The sequence below is a fragment of the Balaenoptera ricei genome, chromosome 15 (assembly GCF_028023285.1).
Source record: "Balaenoptera ricei isolate mBalRic1 chromosome 15, mBalRic1.hap2, whole genome shotgun sequence".
Taxonomy (NCBI): Eukaryota; Metazoa; Chordata; class Mammalia; order Artiodactyla; family Balaenopteridae; genus Balaenoptera; species Balaenoptera ricei.
In genome coordinates this window covers 46,916,607-46,937,320 of record NC_082653.1, presented here as the reverse complement: position 1 = coordinate 46,937,320, position 20,714 = coordinate 46,916,607, and the positions used below count along the sequence as shown (strand labels likewise).

General features: G+C 44.8%; 1 protein-coding gene across 3 annotated transcripts in view; it reads left to right on the top strand.

The window, feature by feature from the left end:
• Nucleotides 1-20,714, top strand: part of KIZ (kizuna centrosomal protein) — a 113,661-nt gene that overhangs the window by 75,778 nt on the left and 17,169 nt on the right. For all 3 annotated transcript variants that reach the window (XM_059898639.1, XM_059898638.1, XM_059898636.1), the window contains 3 exons: nucleotides 1,648-1,798; nucleotides 9,849-10,014; nucleotides 10,881-10,946. In XM_059898639.1, the coding sequence (XP_059754622.1) occupies nucleotides 1,648-1,798; nucleotides 9,849-10,014; nucleotides 10,881-10,946 (383 nt within the window). The remainder of the gene's footprint in view (nucleotides 1-1,647; nucleotides 1,799-9,848; nucleotides 10,015-10,880; nucleotides 10,947-20,714) is intronic.

Here is a 20,714-nt window from a genome sequence, read left to right as displayed (position 1 = left end):
ATGCATTTCCAAGTAAGTTGCAGATATTAGTACACTGTTTTTTTAGCTTGTACGTTGGAATTTTTAAACATCCACAAAAGCAGATATGAGTATAATGAAACCCCATGTACCCTCACCCAGATCCACAGTTGTCAACATTTTGCCAGTCTTATTTTATCTCCTTCCCTCACCCACACTTTTTTCTTGAGTAGTTTAAAACAGACAACATTTTTCTCTCACAAATACTTATATCTCTAACGTACAAGGATTAAATACCTTACCATTTAAGAAAATTCTTTATTACCTAGTCCTTGTCAGTTTGCTTTGGCTTTCTCAAAAAAAAGTCTGTATTTGCTGTGTTTGAGTCAGGATCCAAATGATTTCCCTGTAAACTGATGGTTGGACCCGGATCCAGGATTACATTCCAGGCGGGTTATTCTGGCAGAATGACATCCGAGGCAGTGCTGGTCCTTCTTACTCCACCTCCTAAGGCGGCAGGTGTCTGCTCGTCCCACCGTTCGTGCTGCCAAGGCTGGGCTGTGGGCTCGAGCGTTGGCAGACGGATGCCTCTGATATAAAGCTTCCATTATGCAGTTTTCTCAAAATTAGGATCCTTTCCTAGATGCATTTCATTCACTTGGACTTAGAAAATGGTGACTTTTCTAACTCAGTTCTTTCTTCTGCATTTATTAGTTGGAAAAACTTTTCCCATCAACTACTTGGTAACTCTGAAATTTGTTTTTCAACCACAGAGGCAGGAAGAATGCTTGATTCTATCCCTTTACTTAACCAGTTTCCAGAATAACGAGTTGTTGCCCTAGCAGCATCCAAAGGTTGGTTTGTTTATATTTTTGTGGTAAAAACATACATAAACGTAAAATTTACCATCTTAACCATTTTAATTGTACAGTTCAGTAGTGTTAAGTACATTCACATTGGTGTGCAGCAGATCTCTAAAACTTTGTCATCTCACAAAACTGGAGCTCTGTGCCCACTAAACTAGTCCCCATTCCTCCCTCCCCCAGCCCTTGGCAGTCACCACACTACTCTCTGTCTCTGTGAATTTGACTACCCTAAGCATCTTATGTAAGTGGAATTGTACCGTATTTGCCTTTCTGTGACTGGCTTATATCACTTAGCAGAATGTCTGTAGATTCATCTGTGTTGTGGCCTGTGAATCCAAAGGTTTTTATTATTTTTAAATTTTTATTTACTTATTTAATTTACTTTTCAAACGAACTCTTATATTTTTATATATTTGCTGTGTATCCGTCTGTGGTAGTCGTTATCCTTTTGGTTCTCAAACTGTCCTGTCCTTGGCCAGTGGGAACCCCTTCAAGAGAACCCTCAAGGCCTTTGCACACAACTCAGAAGTCTGAGAACTTCCTTGCTTCCTGGAACGACAAGGTGCTCCGGGCTCATCTGGTGCATTTCCTGCCCCAGACCTGGAATATAACGCATTTTTCTAAGTGGGCCTGGTTCCTTTTAGTACTGCATCTAAGTACTGGACTCTGGAAATTCCCTTAGCCCAGAATATATTAGGTTCCAGACTTTTCTGGATAAACTGTCTTCTACTAGCTTGATTGTGGGGGCCTTTAACAATGTGGGAGGTGCGTAAGTCACCCAGCGCGACACACGTCTAATGGGTCTCCTGTTTCTGTTTCACAGGTTTGAACAAGCACCGGCCTCAGGTTTATGGAGGACACCATCAGGTCAGCGTGTTGCCACCTTGAAAAGACATGATAATTCTATCCAAGAAGAGGTAGTCGTGAAGCTGTCTGAAGTTTTCCCAGTCAAAAACGTGGACCAGAGGACAAGGGTTAGTAATTTTTATTTTTTTAAATAAGTTTCAACATGTACAAGTTAGTCGTTTGAGGAAATAGTTACGTTCTTAACAATGATTAACGTATTTGAAAAAAGTGATAAGTTGTAAGTGAGGTTTTGTGGTTGGTTGGTTGGTTGGTTGATTGAACTGTCTGATCTCAGGCCTTTTGCATAGTGTTTTATGTAGGCATCTCAAGTCCTTACATAAAGTTAACCCAGGTCCTGGAGGTAATCTAATTAAACATATCTACCACAACATTTGCCCAGGGAATTTAGGAGCATCTTGTAGAATTCTGGTTTTCTTTCTCCACTCCATCCTTTAAAAATACTGTATGGTCATTTGTGTCAACTCCACAAATATGTATTAATCCACTTCTATGGATTAGGCAGCAGCCCAGATCCACTGGAGGGAAAGAGAGAAATCCCACTTGGTCCCTCCTTCAGGGGAATGGCATAATGGGATGCCTGCAGTAAGAACACGGCAGAGGGTACGGACCTTCGGGAAAGGGAGCCAGGCCATCTGGAGAAACAGGGAGGGAGCCGAGGGGTGTGCGAGATGACCCTCAAAAGACAGGCAGGATTTTGACAGGCTCAGAGGGCAGGGTGATGGGCAAGGGCTGTTAGGAGCCCAAGAACAGACCAAGGAAGCCCACACTTTTCTAGGAAACGGAGCTGTTCTCTGTGGCTGGGGAGTGGACTGCATCTGGGGACAGGGATGAGAAGCTCCAGGGGTCACCGCCCACCGTGCAGGGTCAGGCCCAGCTCGGGAGCCGGTGTTCACGGGTTCAGCAGAGTTTGGAAAGCTGCGGAGCCCCTTGAGCCAGGCTGCAGAAGGGTCTACAGGGCCTCAGGGAATTTAGCCTGCGTGGATGGGAGGGGGACGGCCAAGGACGAACCCTGCCGTGGCTCAGCCAGGACAGTTGGGGGCTGACTGACGACCTGGCACCAGGGAGAGCGTGAGATGCTGGACACGAGCTGATGGAGCCCGTTCCTGGGGAGACTCGGGGGGTTGGGGGGTGGTGGTGGAAGACCAGGTCCAGAGCGGCCGTCTCAGAGACACGGCCTTTCTTCTCCTGAGCTTAATGTCTTGTGAGTTTGTCTTGTTTCCAAGTATGTTTTTTCTTTTTTTTTTTTTTTTTGGCCGTGCTGCGCAGCTTGTGGGATTTTATTCCCCAACCAGGGATTGAACCCAGGCGCTCGGCAGTGAGAGTGCAGATTCCCAACCACTGGACTGCCAGGGAATTCCCTCCAAGTATGTTTTTTCATCCTTATACATAATATAGGGTTCTCAGGCTTTTTGATCCTTTTAAAGTTTTTATTTTTATTATGCACAATGTTCAGGATTCCTCATGTGCCCCCTCTGGAGGCAAACCTTGCCCCTCTGTCCCAAAGCCACAGCCTGTGCTGCCATGCAGTCCAGAGCCTCTGCATCACCCTCCAGCCTTCCCAAGCGCCCCCTTCCCTGCCCCCTTAATTAAAAGAGAGTAAAAGGACTTTTTTTTTTAAGCATTTCAAGCATACGTACATGGAGTGATACAGTGATGCCATTGACCCACATTTGCACATGTGTTACCCCCGCACCGTGTTGTTTTGGACCCCCTTGCCCTCCTCCTCCTTCCCTCCCCCTCCTCCTCCTTCCCTCCCCCTCCTCCTCCTTCCCTCCCCCTCCTCCTCCTTCCCTCCGCCTCCTCCTCCTTCCCTCCCCCTCCTCCTCCTTCCCTCCCCCTCCTTCCCTCCCCCTGCCCTTTCTCTGCTCTCCCTCCTCGCCTCCTTCCTCCCCACTTCCCTCCTTCTGGAGTAAATTATTGCAGGTATAGATACAGCCCCTGGGCACCCCTCACAGTTGCTGCCCTTTTCAAAGGTAACCTTGTGTGCATCCTTCCTGCACACATTTTCATTTTACTGTGTTGCGTGTGACTCAGTAAATAACCCTTAGTTTTGTTTTTGTTTTGTTTGAGGTATGGTACCATTTGTGTGAATGTTCTTAAAGAAAGAACAGTATTCTTTAGGAGGAACAGAACCTGTGCTTTTTAGATCCATCCATTTATCTATTGATAAATGTAGATCCTAAAAAGGATTTTGTTTTCAGGTTTTATTATACATTGTATTTAGTTCTATTTTGTAACGACATCATTTTCCATTCTTGTTCACTGCAGCTACCCCACATCTCAGCCATGTCAAGGGTGAAATAAGTATTGGTCTCCTGCCATTTGCCATCTCATCGTCTTTTTTTTTTTCTAAAGGTGTTGTTTATATCAGGAAAACATATTCCAAGTTCCAGACGACCAGTTCACTCATAATTTTTCAAATAATAGCTCCATCATTAATGGGAAGGGGGCTGCCCAATTAATAGTTTATGAGTCAAGTGATATTCTTCCTCCCCTAGTAGGTTTCTTGTTCCTTTTTAAATCATCTTAGTGACAACCATAAAATTACTAATAAATGAATGACAAAATCCATCCTTAAGGGACTTCCCTGGCAGTCCAGTGGTTAAGACTCCATGCTTCCAACTGCAGGGGGCACGGGTTCAATCCCTGGTTGGGGAACTAAGATCCCGCATGCTGTGGCACGGCCAAAAAAAAAATCCTTCCTTAAAAATCGAAGCAAGCAGTCAGCTTCTCAAATAGGTTGCGACTGAAAAAATGCACAGCCCTAAATGTACAGTTACCAGAATGATGTGGACAGGGGCAAGCCTTACAGACGTGAGAACAAAATGCTTTTCTGGGGTCTAGGACTGTTAGATGCACAAATCATCGTTTTATGATTAGCATAGTCAAGTGTCTTTGAGTTGTTTTCCTATATTCGAACAATATATACATTTAGTAAATAGTATGGGTTCAGTGTTTCTCTGTAGATAAAATCTTAAAAGTAGGAGATTTTCAAAATTTAAGAAAGCACTACTAGAAATCACTTGGTTAAGAGTCTAATGAAGCTCAGAAATACTTACTTGATCTCTTGGGTAAATGGCTAATTAAACAGCCACATGTAAATGATGTTTACCTGTGGGTCCCTTGCTGTCAGCTGGAGTCAACCCGTCTCCTGAGTAAATACATCATTAAAGCTGCTGAAATTTGGATTATGTACCCCTGAGACCAGATAAGATCCACAGCACCCGCATAACCTATTAGGCAATTACATAATTGAGCTGCATGCTTTTAAATCAGAAAAATTTGTAATTACTCTATGTGAAAAAAAAAATGAGTTGGGTGCTTCATTAAAATACAAAGTACCTTAATACAGCTTTTCTCCCAAATGAAGCCTGCTTCCACCCACGGGGACCTCTGCAGGCAAAGCAGCCCAGCCTGCCGGCGTCACTTGCAGAGCAGGTGGGAACGGCCACAGAAACCCCTGCCCCTCTCCTGAAATGAGGGACTGGTGTTCTGTTCTTCTCTCGTGAATACTCGTTCACTGGCTCATATGAATACTTCCCCTTTCTTTTCATTGCTACATCGATGAAATCCCCTTCCTCTCCTATAACTCAGATAAAACTTAAGTGACGATACTTGCGTTTCTCTTTAAACACTGAAAAATTACTTCCGGTGTGCAGGAGGAAGGCTCTTGAGGAAGGGTCAGTTAATCTGTGTATGAGGGGAAACATCCGTGCTGTCAACATCAGTGGTGTTTCATTCTCTTGTTCTTCTGTGTCTGCATTAACAGCACTGGTTTACATATGGAAGGTAATTTTATTTTATTAAGTGCTTTCACGTTCATTTTCTCTTTGTACCTCCCATTGCAGAAACCGTATTCTTCTAGAGCTAGCATATGTTTTCTTTAAAAAAGTAACAGGGAAAAAAACAAACTTGGAATATTAAGGTAAACAAAAAGAAGAAAATTGCCTGTTATCTGACTGTCCACATAGAACCCTGTTGACACTGTGGTGTATGGTCTTTAATATTTAATATATTGACAAACGTGGGTTATACTGTTTGTGTGAACAGCCTCCGTGTTCCCCACGTGTCACAGGTGAACTTCCTTTCATGCCGTCATGTGTTCTACATCCTTTCTAATGGCTGCACAGAGACCCCTGTGTGGCTCTTCCACTGTCTCTTTAACCAGGCTCCTGGTGTTAAACATTTTAAGTTGTTTTTAATTTTTCCTCTAGTAAAAAAGTTTCAAAGAATATCTGAGCAGTTCAGTTTTTACAGATTCCCATGCTGTTTCCTGAGAATGATTTCCTAAATGTAGATCTGTTAGGTCAAAGGGTATGTGCGTCTCTCAGGCTTCTGCTCTGCACTGTCAGATCTCACCCTGGAAGGGTCATCACTTACCAGGAATGGATGAAAATATCATTTCTCTGAGCTCTTTATGAAACTGGATACTGTCAACTTTTTTTTGTGAACATTAAATTGAGAAGTGCAAAGGAGGTCAAATTGCGGTCAAACTTTTCCCCCACCTATTTGTTAGCCATCTGTATTTCTTCTTTTATATTGGTAATTTGCCAGTTCACATTCTTTGCTCATTTTTCTGTTAGGTTAGTAATATTTTTCCTTACTGACTTTTAAGAACTCTTTTTATGTGAGTTTGTATTATTTGCTATAATATTTTGAGCAGTTTGATTTTCACCTTTCATTTTTCTTAATGGTGTTTGGATACAAAGCCTTTTCCATTAATATCTTCATTTATGCATTTATGCATGTGAATTTCACAATTGATAAGTTTCTGGATGTAAATCGAGTCAGCCTAGATGACTCTTAGGGTTCTAGACCTAACAAGATCCATATTTAGACTGAACTTTGAGAAAATGAGCCAATTAATCCTAGGTGTCCTGCTGAGCGTAACTCATAGGACAGTTTTTCTTTCATAAGATCTGAAATATGGAGGTATCACCCTCGGTCATCCTGTAAATAGTGTGTGCCTTGGCATTGAATTTCTAAGCGCTTTCTCCTGGCTCCTGGGAAGGTTAGGAAAGTGAGGGACTAGTTCGTTGGTGTTGACTTAGGCTGCGGACTGCTGAGAACGATGAGACAGTCTCCAGCACCACCACCACTACCACCACCACCACCACTACCACCACCACTGGGCTCCAAATGTATGAGATGAGAGAGAGCCTTTACTACCTAACAAATAAGTTGGAACCCAAGCACGGGCCATTCATAAGCACCATCAGAAGGTCCATCTTTGGTGGCATTTTTCAGATAGAGAGCCCCACTTTGCAGAGCCCCTCAGTCACAGGTGGGACGTACAGGGCAGCTTGCTCACTCTTTGCGCTTTGGTTCTTTCGCGGGTCACACTGCAAACTCCTTCCATTTGGGGCCTTCCTTAGAAATGCGCCTTTTCAAAGATCTGCAAACAGTACATCTTGAGAATGTATCACAGATGTTTTTCCTGACTCTGCATAAGTTGTTTTTGATGGGTCCTTTGAATGGACCTTCCTACCGTTCCTTGTCTCAGGCTGACTTTTGTTTCTGTCCCATATTGTCATTATTTCCTGCTTGTTAGGGACTTAACTTGTGAATTCCTCTGTGGATGACCCGCTGGGCAGATCTACTGCCATCTCTGTTGGCTTCATGGTCCAGCAGAGTCAAACCAACCATTCTCATGCTGTTATTTGACCATCCATCAAAAACCCTTAGAGATATAAAATACTCATCTCTGAGAAGTTATCTCTAGAATTAGTAAGAGAAATCCTAGAGATATGAGTATTAAGTAGTGAAGATAAATGGGATAAAATATACGAAATAAATGAAAACCTGCAGCGTGCCCCACACTTACTCACCATGGTGAAAAAAGAGGGCTCAGTATAGAGCTGGTGGCACTGGTGGTATTCTTACCAAGCTTACAAGGGCTTGTTAGAAGGATGTTTGCAGTATCATTATAGCACTTTAGTCTGTGTTCTTTTGAAGCCCAGGTGGAACCCAGCTAAAGCAAAAGAAGTTCTTACATGAAAGGGGTGTGCAAAACAGTGATGTTGATTGTGTGTCATCACGGAGGGACTAGTGAGAAGTAATCCGAGTTATTGACAATCTAGGACCATCTCCATTGTCTGCAAATTCTACAGTAGAAAGTGTAGGAAGCCTCAACAGTCCTTTAACAACTTTATTCTTAAACTGTGGGTTAAGACAGTGGCTATTGTGAAGTCACGCCAAGAAATTATTAGTTACAGCTATTGCATAAGATAATATGAGGAAGAAATACATACTTGAGGCACTCTCAGAATGTTTGGATTATTTTAAATATCAGAAAAAGAAAATTATAGTTCTAACTACAGAGATTAAGCCAATTCTTTTTGTTCATCTTCTAAAATGCTTTCCATATATCTACAATTATTGGGTGTACAGAATAGGAGCTTACTCTCTGTGGGAACAGACAGACTAGATCAGGATGGGCAGAGATCTCGAAATGAGACATGCTAGGATGGTCCAGAGAGCATCCTGATGGTTGCGAGATGGCAGCTCCTGTCCTCCTGGACAGATTCCGGAAGCAAGTGCAGTGCCGTGGTTTACGTGGGCAGCTGGGACTGGGCACTATGGCAGCCAGTGATGGGAACCAGCCCTGGCCCGAGCTTCAAGGGAGGATGGTACACCTGAACCCCAGTCGGCAGAAAGAGGGATCCTGTTCAGTTCATTCCACAGAGTTATCCCAATTGGAGTAAAATCCAAGGCCCACTTTATACAAATGTAGGAAAAGCTCCTGGTTACAAGAACTGGACAGACAGGTCTCGGCTGCAAGGCTAACTTGACACCAGGTCTTTTGGCCAAGGAGACTAGAACTCCTTAAGTCCCCTTCAGTCCACCTCCGGCCCCTAGGATAAGCCATGGGTCCTGGAGGTCCCTGGTCCTAAGGCAGGCTGAAGGCAAGAGCCTTGCAGGGATGTCAAGGCTGATGACAGTGGCCTCAGCCAAACTCACAAGGCTCAATCTTCAAGGTTTGGCCTCGGCGATTCTTCATGTCCTTTCATGTTGATGACAAGGAAAGAGTATGATCTTCCCCTTTGTTCACTAGATGTTTGCATTGTTACCGTTTCACTCTTGCACAGAAGATGACCAGGGAGCCTCTGCCCGGCTCCCCCTTCCCTTTCACTTGAGGGTCTCAGATCCATTCCCCACACAGTGGGTCGGACCCTGCCCCGTGTTTACTGCTGTCATCAGGTACCAGGGAGAGGTCGGTGCCACCACCTAGCGTTCCTCTCCCACCGCCGGGGCAGGCTTCCACTTCCGAGTAGGGGGAGAGAGAGGCTTGTGCTCTGGCAGCGGGACAGCGGCACCGATGGTTGTTCAGCTCTCTGGTCACCAGTATAGTTTTATTTCTTGGGGGAGGAGTGCTGAGCTGGAAATGCACCGGCATGAGTATTAACCTATCCTATTAAGTGCCACTTTTTCTCTACCTCTCACATTGGCTGTGGTAAAATCCCTGCCCACCTCCCTGCCCAGGACACTTCTGGCGATGTCGACAGTTCAGTGCCCTGTGAAAGCAGATAGGCCGTGTGGCAGCTGAGTTTCCCCAAGCTCCCCGGCAGGCTTACTGGCAAAGTACAGAGTGTCTTTATCCTTCATTGAAAGTTATGATTTCCAATAAGGTCGGCTCTCTTTTTGCTTTAGTGTATCCTCCTCCGCCCCCAAGTTTTTCCACAATCTTCCCATTGAGGGGAAGTTCAGGGGTCATTTCTTGAAGAATGGGGATACCATAAGGTCACATTTTTCCAGATCTCCTTCTCAGTCCAAACCAACTCTGTCCTCACGTGCCTGAAAAACAGGATTCGTGCAGCGAAAGAGTAGATCTTGGATAAACCACCCAGGTTAACAGAGGTGGTCACGTCTCATATACATACTTCCCAAGTAGAAAAACATTGCATTACATAAGATTCAGTCCTCAAAAAACGTCTTCTTGTGAGTGTAAGTTGTTGTAAAGAATTAAATTATGCTGGAAAATAATCAGGTGTTATTTTATCTTGAAGACATTTTAATTTCAGTTAAATGTCAGGAGACAAATTAAATCCTAAGTAAAGCTTAACCTAAAATAACATTTGAAGGCTGGGTTTTTGAGACCAAGGGGAATGTGACCACGGCTTGTTTTCATTTCTTTGTGCTTTCTTTTATACACCGTAGGCAACAGCATTATTGAAAAAAGGCCTCACAGGAGAGCATAAGGATAGGTCGGCTGTTCACAGCAGCGAATCATCTTGCAGCTTGCCATCCCCTCTGAATGACAACAGTGGAATGAAGAACGGAAAGCCTGCTCTGTGGCTCAGCAGTGTTCCTACAAGGGAACAAGGTAGCTATTGTTAATGGTCTGTCCGCAGCGAAACTGCGTTCAGAATCAATGTGACATCCTCTTTCTCAAGGTGTGCCCGTAAAATAAAGCTTCTAAGGAATACCTGTGATTCAATATGCATGACATGTTACTTGTTTTATACCACCTTCCAGAAATAGGTGTTTCAAGACTGGGAAACCTAATTGTAGGTCTGCAGTTCTGCTGAATTTCCAATAAAATATGTTTTTGTAAGTTATGAAATCTTAACAGAATTAACAATTGACAGTATATACTTTTTGATCATCCCACAAGGATGAAGATGATTCCATTAAAATGATACCATAAAGAACTGAAGTTTTTGATATCACCTAATAGAATTTACTCAAGATTATTAAACATTCTTTTTAATTATAATTGAACCTTATAAAAGTCTAAACAGATGATTAAGAATCAATGAATTTATGACCCCAAAATTTAATAAGCAATTTTTAGTATCTAGAAATTGTGATTATTTTAGTGTTACTGTTAAGACGTGCCAGTAAACCGCTATAATGGCATTTCCAAGACAGCTGTGAGTTGCTCAGGATATGGTCAGAAGTTGATAATGTGCACAGGACCTCAGGCCCACTTGTGTTAAGCCCCACGCAAGTCTGATAGATGTAAGGCTAAATTATTTTGCATGAAAGCAGCATAGAGATACCTTAGCTTTCAAATAGGTTTTCTTTTAGTAACAGTGTATTTCAGACAAGAGATAAACTAACCAAAAAAAGAAGATGGGGAGGCAATGCAAATAAAAGGGATGGCAGTTAAAAAACCAAACAGACGAAGGCCTATTCCATCCATATAACCTTGGAATACATTTTTATTATCATATATTCGATTTTTAGAAGTTTCCAGTGGCTGCGGAGACGAGAGCGCAGAAGAAAGTGTGGCAGCGAGGATGCCAGTCACAGGTAAGGTCGTGGCTGCCTGAGGGCCTCAGATTCAACTTTCTTATGTAACCAGAACATTTCAGGTTAGTGGTTGTGGACTCCGCAAAGAGCAAGTGCATTCCACTCCCACGTGCTGTAGCAAGGAATCAATCCTGAGGGCATGAGGTGTGAGCTTAGGTTAACATAAAGGAAGGTAGAAAATAACCCTGTCTGCTGAGTCCTTCAAAATTGTTACATGTTTACACGTGTGAGTGTCCCACCCCCCATGAGCCTTTCAGCACCTGCGTCTGTGTGAAAAGGTCAGTCCCCATGGCGAACACCAGTCATTATATGGCCAACTACAGATGTTTCTGATTTCCCTCTTTTCTTTCCTGTAATAATTGAATGTGTCATTATACTGTAATAAGAGCAGGAAAAAAAACTGTGCTGGACAAGAAGCTTGCTTGTGCCTCAGTTACAAAGCCCATCTGATCATTAAAAAATTTTAGCAGTAAAGTTTCATTAAGATCTGTTAAGATTTCTGCACGTGTGTTAGGTTTGTTTAGGTGAAATCTAAATGTCATTACTTATTTTAGTTTTAGAATATCAACAGCAGCAATTAGTATTCTGAACAGAGTTCTTATTTGTCGTACATCTAAATTTACTAGTACCTTATTTTGTAAAGTGGTGTGCTACTTCATTATAAATTCAAAGGTCTGACTTTAAATATTTATACAAGTAAATACACCATTGCACCGAGGTACTGAGGCATGCATCTGCATATGTGTTAGTTTTGTTGTTTATAAGCAGAAGAGAATGGTTTCTTTTATGGCAGTATGATTCATGGCCTGATGATTAATTTTAAACCCATGTATTTAGAATGAACTCTGATTTTGAAAAAGGAGATTATAGTAGAGCAATTATTGTATATATTCTGCATCAGATAATATTTCACTCTAAAATACAGAGGTTTTCTTTTCTTTTAAACATTTTCCCTGGTGATACGTTTATTGCATTTTTATTCTTCATTTTGAGAAAACTCTGATAGAATTCCCTGTTTATTTTTTTGTTAGTAGAGTTAATAGAAGTGTACATGATCCCAAACTGCAGATATCCAGGAAGTCATTTGAATGCTTTCCTTTTGCATCTACCTTTGAGTGCAGGATCTCTAATGACCTCTGAATTTGTTTCAGTTAGAATCCTAAGGGCTTGTTGGGGAGGGACCAGGAAGTGACCTCGTTGCCTATTCTTCCTCATCTGTTCAGTATGAGTCAGTGACTGTCCCCAAATTAATACAGATGTAGTTTTCCCGTGGGACTTTTTAACTGCGGTACTATTGACATGTAGCATTACATCCGTGTCAGGTGCACGAGGTAATGGTTCACTGTTTGTAGACGTTGCAGGATGATCAGCACAGTCAGCCTCGTTAATCTCCGTCACCACATGTAGTTACAGTTATTTTTCTTGTAATGAGAACTTTTAAGGTTTACGCTCCCAGCAACATTCAGATATGCGGTACCACAGTGTTAACTGTAGTCACAGTGCTGTACGTTCCATCCCCAGGACTTACTGACTTTATAACCGGAAGTTTGTACCCTTTGACCCCCGTCACCTGTATCACTCACCCCCTACCCCCACACCAGTAATCTCCAGTCTGTTCTCTGTATGTCTCAGAATTTCTTCATAAGAGAGGAGATAGTCAAGTACCAGGGTTTCAGATCTTTCTTCTCTTCACGTGGGAAGAGGTGTGATGTACCTAGAAGTAATACAGACTATTTGCCATGAAGGTTTTTTTTAAGAAATTGTCATTGATCCATCAGTAGTTCGCAGTTAAAAAAATGCTTTGTGCCTGTTATAGGCCAAAGAAGTAGGCATGTAAAATAACCTGGGGGATGTGAAAAAAGCGTTACGAAGCATTTTCTTAGTGGGAGCCTTGCTGTTCTGCGCCCTGCCACCACACCCCTCCTCCTTGGCACGTCCCGGCAGGTTCCTGCCGGAGGCCTTGTGCACCTCTGCTTTGCATATTCCATGGTCTCTGCGTATTCCTTGGTTGCGTCTGTCGTTGCAGCTGCTTTGATCTCCAAGTTCTTGACCTTCATCTCTTTACTAAATGTTTGTGTCTTTTGCCATGATTATTTGGAGATTTGGCCTTTGGTGAAGTAAGGCAGGTGTATCGTTTGATTTAAGATAATGTTAGGAGGCCACCTCCTCCTTTGTAATAGTTCTGTTGAGGCTCTCCTGTCTGTATGGGCCGCAGTCCTTCTGGAATATTCCAAAGAGAAGGAACATTTGTGAGGCTGCCCTCTGGGAGTTGAGGAGATGTGGTGGTGGATCCTGGGCTTTGGCATCAGCCGTTGTTGTCAGCGCTTTACTTCCTGCTCTGTTTCTTCACCCGTCTGAGCCCCTGACCTGGGCTACTTTAGTGTAACTAAACCCAGGTGATGTCAGAATTGAAAGTGACTTGTTAAAGCTGCTTCCTGCATCGACAACCAGCAGGTTACAGTAGTAAATTTGGACGGTTCAGAAGTGTTCATCCTCAGGGTGCTTCTGTGTGATTCTGCTTTATAGCCATCTCCCAAGGGGTATGGTAGAGAGAGGCCACCCGGAAATCAGGGTCCGGCACAGGAGATTGGGCAGAAGCTCTGAAGTTACACCGTTTTCAGAATGATGAGGGTCCTGGGAAAGTTTAACCTGAGAAGGGCACAAAAGCTATCCTTAAATATTTGCAGGGCTGCCAGATTTACCGAGTATAGTCATAGAGTGTAGCTCGGGGGCCCTGTTAGTGAGTGTTGCAGCGAAGGAATCCACACCCAGTAATGGCAGAACTCTCTAGCTTTTTTAGTCGGGTGTCTTCCAGGCTTGAGGTTCTGTGCCAGGGCTTGAACCGTGGCAGGAACCTGCTCTCTAGAGGGGCTCCGTGGAAGGGTTCTTGCTTCTGGGAGCACTGACATTGCTTCTAATGCTAAGCCTGTGATTCTCATTCTGTAGTGAAGGGATCAAATGAGCCGACGTTCTCATTCATTTCCCTTCTTATTGCATATCCCCACAACTTAAAGAGTTTGCTGTCGCTCTGAAGGCATTGGCCTTGTTAGTCGCCGTCATGGGGAATGTGAGTTTCACACTAGTTCCTGTCATCTGTGCGGAGACTTACGTACACACCCTCCTGCACACACACCCACGCACACAACCACAGCCTGTGATCTGCTTGTTAACACAGGCTACCCCTTCCTTTAGTCTGGTTGTTCACACTGAAGAATCCAGGTCAAAATCAAAGATTAATGTGATTATCTATGAGTGTGTGGTTTTCTTTATTTAAGAATAATATATAATTTGCATATATGTTACACCTTTACTTGGGCTGAGTCCAGGGAATACCAGGGACAGCCAAAGGCCAGGTCCCTGCCCTCCTAAGCCTCCATCGTCTCTAACCTTCGCAGGAGCCCTGCAGGTAAGCAAATCATCCTACAGATGGTCCAACATACTTGGAAAGATTGAGAGCCCTGTTCAGTGCCATATAGCCAGTGTGTCAGATCTTGAATCACACTCAAATTTCAGGAATTAAGCCCTGAAGTCCTTCCATCCCACCACGCAGCCTCTTTTGTTTTATAAGAGAGGTGCCTGCATGAGGGCGTCTGAACCAGTTAAACATCGGTTTGTATCTTAACAAAAGATGAGCCCTGCAAGGACGATTTTGAGAGTGATGATGAGCAAAGCCTGGAGAGGTGGGCAGCTCTTGAGGATTTCTGAGTGTGGACTGTCCTGGGGTGGCCCTTGTAAAGGGGAGTTGAGCCTGTACCCCTAGGCGAGCCTGAGACCACGAGCGGGTACAGGACAGTCAGGTCAGTGTTTCCCTGGAGCACTTAGGCCAGGATTGAAGCCATGCTTGTCTAGATTATGAGAGAAAGTCTCCCTCTGAACTACTCATACCCCCAAAGTAAAATTTCCCACATTGGTAATTTTACTGGTATTTATACTAAATTTACCTTTGAGGATTTGGTGAGTTTTAATTTTAGTAAATGATGCAGCTTATGCTAAATGTCATAAAAACCCAGCCCCGACACAGTATCTGGCACACATGGGCACTCATTTCATCAAACGAATGAATAAAAATGAAAGTCCTAAGGAGTTTCCTTAAGCGCTTGTTGATTTAGGCCAGAACACCGTCTTCTTTCCATCAGTCACTCCACCGGTACTTTCCCACCCACGTGCCCATCCTGGCAAAACTCATCTCCTTAAGCTCCATGTGAAAAGGGCTCTCAGCTTTTATCTCAAGAGGATTAAGCCTCTAAGAATGTCCATTCAGCCTCTCATTCTTTTGACATCAATTCTCTTGGTCAAGCTGTGTTGAAAGTGGTTGCCTGACGGTGCCATTTCTCACTGATATTCTTTGGCAAGCTGAAATATTCCAGGTCAGACTGAGGTACGTCCATTTAGAAGCTCTGTGGGAGGTCAGCCTAGATTTGCAGGATGCTTTTGGGGCTGTGGGCAGGGCTTCCCCAAACATCATGGCTTGAGTTTTCCATCAGATTGGGAAAAGGCTGGAAATACACGATGGCCGCGTTGTCACCGGTGACTAGATTTATCCTGGGAGAGAAAACTGCAGTGACAACTGAGGACTGCGGAGTCCAGTGGCAAAGCACTTCTACTCCTGAGGCTTTCCTGAGACTGCGCCTCACCAGTTCTGTCCCGGAAATGCACAGTCAGGTCAGGATGCCTTACTTGCTGTGCCTGGGGAAGGGAGCCCAGGGAAGCACCGTGTGCTGCTGGGTTGGCCCTGGCCCCGTCTCTGTGGCAGGGGTCCGGCTGCTCATGACAGCAGAGAACTCCTCACTCAGGACGTTGCAGGCTGGTGGTGCCTGTTTAACGTGGTCGTGGAAGAATGGAAGGCACCTTTCTGAAGAGCTCTTGATTGGGTGCTTTCAAGGAAATGAACTCAGAAGTGCCTGAGAAATTCTCCTCAGTGGTTGCACAGCAGAATCCCGTGTAGAGCTTTAAAACAGACCCACACCCCAGCCACACCCTGGACCGGGTGCCCCAGAACCGCCAGGCCTGAGCCCCAGGCATCAGTCTTGTGTAACACACCAGGTGACTCCCCGGGTTTGAGAACCGTGGAGCAGGGGATCTCAAAGCCGAAAGAGCCCTTGTAGGTCATGGTGTGAAACACCCTTATTTTATGCAAGAGACTTGAGTGGAGAGAGGGGAGAGGTTGGGCTTTAGATATTTCAGTACAGTCACGGGTCAGAGAGGGTGTGATTTCCCTAGGGCTGCTGTGGCAAAGTGCCACGAGCTTAGAACCACAGAAATGATTTCTCTCACAGTTGTGGGTGCTAGAAGTCCAAAATCAAAGTGGCAGCAGGGCCCTCTGAAGGCTTCCGGGAGCATCCTTCCTGGCCTGTGGCAGCCTCTGGTGGCTCCTGGTTTGTGGCAGCGTGACTCCAGTCTCTGCCTCCGTCCTCACGTCGCCACCGCCTGTGTCTCCGTGTCCTCTTCCCAGCAGGACAGCAGTCACTGGATTTAGGGCCCAGTATAAATCCAGGATGAGTTCATCTTGAGATCCTTAGCTAATTACATCTGCAAAGATCCTGTTTACAGATAATGTCACATGATGAGGTTCTGGGTGGTCGTGAATTTGGGGGAAACACTAGTCAACCCGGTACAGGGGGTGGGGAGGGATTTCTTCATATTTCACACTGCCGGCTTCTGGTTCATCGTGTACAGTGATTGTTCCTGGCCCTACTATAGATGATGATGATGATGATGAGAATATTATTGTCTTTATTTCTGAATCTTCTCATTTTATAAATCATTGAGTACAAATTGCTAGAAAGTTGCTTTTAAAGACTATTTAATTATGCCATTAAGATACAGCTTCCTGGTCAAAATTACTCAAAAGTTAAAGATTCCATGACCTTGAGAGTTGAAAATTCACCTCCCATGGCTGAGCAGTGTTACATGGTTAGGAATTTTCATGTGAAGTAGTATCAGCAAAACTGTTTCAGTTCAGTTTTTAAACGTTCATTAAAGGTCAGTTACAAGCCTGGCACTTATTTTCAGGTGTAATGGTTGAACTGCCCCATAGAAATTCAGAATGTGATGGAAACACCTATTTCCTGAAGCATCTCCAGGCAGCTCATCTGAACGGGGAGCTTTTCCCTTCTCCGTGCATCTGCCCTCCCTGTGCGAGGACAGAGGAAACCTGGACAGGAGGCTCCCAGGCCCAGGATAGCTGGTAGAGTGGTGGTTACCGTGGAAAGTCTAGATATGAAAAGTAATTCCAGTTATGGAGCCGGCCTGTGTGCCCCACGTTCACCTAGACGTGTGGCTCTTTTTTTTTTTAAATTTATTTATTTTTGGCTGCGCCGGGTCTTTGTTGCTGCACGCAGGCTTTCTCTAGTTGCGGGGCGCAGGCTTCTCATTGTGGTGGCTTCTCGTTGTGGAGCACAGGCTCTAGGCACGTGGGCTTCAGTAGTTGTGGAATGCGGGCTCAGTAGCTGTGGCGCACGGGCTTAGTTGCTCCGCAGCATGTGGGATCTTCCCAGACCAGGGATCGAACCCGTGTCCCCTGCATTGGCAGGTGGATTCTTAATCACTGCGCCACCAAGAAGTCCCGTGTGGCATTTTTTTTTTTTAATTCCTAAACATAGATGAGTTTTTTGTATTTTCAGAGTTGTGAAAGCACCCTTAGCCTAATAGTTTCTTGTTTTAATTTGAGTAGTTTGCTAGACAAGTGATTTCTGGGTTTTAAGTAATAGTATTTACCTTTAGAATTAATTTTAGAGTTACATCCCACAATTTTTGTTTTATTTTGCAGAGACAACTGGGTTTGCTCCATCAGCAACACATCTAGTGCAGTGTGAATGAAAAATTGGCATGGGTGCAGAAATACATGAAAAGCGATAGCCCTGGGAAACTCCTGGGCAGAAACTATTTTTCGAATTTAAGTTTAGAATTTCTACACGCTTCCTACAGGAATCAGTTATCCTTCCTGACTCAGAGATGCCCAGTTCTTTGTCGGTTCAGGGTTGCTTTTCTAGCTGTAGTATGGCATTGTTTGCATCTCCTTTTGTTATTCCCTCTCTTCTTTTCTTCACCAGGGATTTCTGCGAAAGCCAGGCCGAGCCTCTGCCTTGGAGATGGAGACACCCCTCAGAGGCTGGGGAACCACGTGTTTATCTGGCTCTTGTAATGGGTTGTTAAAAGCACTTGTTCACCAGATATTTTCTTTTTCTTTTTCTTTGTAGATTTAGAAGTATTTTAGCAGGTGTACATTTGCATATAAAAGAGAATGAAAGATAAGAAGTTGAGGCTTTTTCTTTCTCTCCTCAGCATCATCCCTCTCCTGCCTCCCTTTATTCAGCACATTTTCATTTTCTTTCTCTGTTCCCATTTTCTAGACAAAATGCGTATCAAAAAGAAAAAAACAATCTCGGTGATCCGTCACCACTTGGCAGGAAGATAGGTGATGGGGTTCAGCCAGCTTGTGTAACAGAGTAAGGAAAAATATGTTTCTCTCGTTGTGTCGTCAGTCTGGGGTTGATAGCTAAGGGTAGATTTTCACCCCTGGACCCCTTGCCTTATTTTGTATTTTCAGCCGCAAAAGTTTCTACTTTTGAAACTCAGTCTCGACGCAGCTTTGAGTGTGTGATGGAAGCCTGACTGAGCAGCCCAGAGCTGGAAGCTTGCGCCTGCGTGTACATTACTTCTGTGTGCGCCAGAGCATCTAGTTGAAAATCATTGTATTCTTAGAAGTGCTTGTTTTATCTAATTGTTTGCACTACTCAGTATTTTTCTGAGGGTTTGACATTACTGACGGGAGGAAGTATTTCTCTGGAGTTCTGAGTCACAGGCTACAAAGTGAAGCCTTAAGGGTCCACCCAGTCCTCGAATTTGCAGACTTACGGTGTCCATGCAGTTAAGACTCAGGTCTTTTCACCTTGGAAATATTGGTATATGACCCTCGTCCCGACCTTGTTTACAGCAGGCCAACTGGAACCTCCAGCTTTGTTGCTTTCGCTCCTCTGTCTGTTCACTCATTCATTTAACAGCTGAATTTGCAGGGCTACGCCGTGCGGCTTTCAGCCACTTGATTCCTCACTGTCCTTCTTCCCTCCAGAAAAGCCTGGGCCTGAAGTGCCACAGACTTCAACTCTGTGGCTTTGCTTTATGCCGTTGGCGTCCTGGCCAAGTCTTCTAGGCTGTTCCAGGAGAATGTCTGAATTGTTTGAGCAAAAAGTATACTCTTGCTTCCAAAAATTCTGGAATCTGGTCCATTTGATACAGACAGCACCCTAGCAATTTCCAGACAGCTGTTGCAGCCTCCTTGATCCTATGTCCCGGGCTACGTCAGCTCTTTTAGCGGAGAAAGCTATCCTTAACATCTAGCTTGTATCCCTTGGCTGAAGTTTTGCTCTTTAGTGTTCTTGTGCCACATTCAGTGAACACAGAAGAAGTTGCTGACCGCCGTCTATTTTCAAGGTTGCAAGTATGTTCTGTGTGGCCTGTGCAGTGTTTTAATTTTTTCTTAAGCCAGAAGTCTGGCAAGACTAGGCCCGCTTTCCCGGCTGGCAGCAGTCGGCCGTGGCCACAGAACAGCTGTCCCCTCTGGACAGGGTGTGAGCTCTCCCTCCAGCCATGGGGCCCACCCCTCCCACCGCTCCCGTCTGGCCAGAGTCACATGTGTGGTCCTGCCAGGCCCCAGAGAGTGTCTGCACTGACAGTCCTGCCCTGTCCTCTCTGCTGCAGAATCTGTGTACTTGAGCCCCCCTTCCCTTGTTTCTACACAGGCTGTGTAGCCTGTAACCTCTCCTGATCATTTTTTTAACCAAACCTTGATTTTGTTTTTCCTTTCTGGGTCATCTCTCAGTTCTTCGTCTGCTGTTTTGTGCAGCTCTTCTGACTAAAGTAAGAGTGAATAAGGGTATCAGGTGCCGTGGGAGAACGACTCCAATCCTGAGCGTCTGCTCCAACCCCTCTGGCTGCTTTGGGGTCGCTGGTCCTGCCTCAGTTAGTGTTTATTCCTCCAAGGGAGTGCACGTAATCCTTTCACCTTTTAAACCTCACTGCGCTGAAACCATTAAGAAGCATGCATTGGAGGTGAGGGCAGGCGACGTGCCTGGCGGTCCTCAGCTGGATCGTGCCAACCCTTGATTACTCGGGTCAGGGCCGCCACATCCCACATAAAAACTGTCCAGACGGCCGCCAGTGACTCTGCTTGGAGAAGGACCACAGGAGGTTTAAGGATCAAATGCCCGTGAGGAGCCGAGGGTGGGAAGGGGGTGGGCTCTGGCTGCGTGGGCGGGAGAGATGAGCTTTCTCCCTCCAAACTGTTGTACCGTTGAAAGCAGACTGAGGCAGCCTGGACGGGCAGCCCAGTGAGAGAGTCTGAGTCCTTCGAGAAGGATGGGCAGGCCGCCAGTGTGGGAGGCATGTGGAGGTGATTTCCGAGCACTAGGATGGCCCCTGGGCTGGGGTGACTCGCTGCCCAGTCCTCCCTCCCAGGCTCAGACCAGCGATGAGATCCATTCCGTCTTGTATTTGGACAGAATACTTAATCCCCCACCCCCAATCTGAAATCACCTCACAACTACTAACCTGATATTTTGCACAAAAATCCTCTCCTGAAAATAAAGAGCACATGTTTTCCTGGTTTCTGAGAAGCCTGAGAGCTGGCTTACTGGAGTCAAATGATTTCCCTTCAGACGGTAGACAGCAGAGCCCAGCTCCAGCTTCCAGCTGCCAGGAGCCTTTGTTCATCAAGAAGCTGCTCTCCTTTCTCTCTTTCTCTCCCCTCTTTCCCCGCTTCCTTCCTTC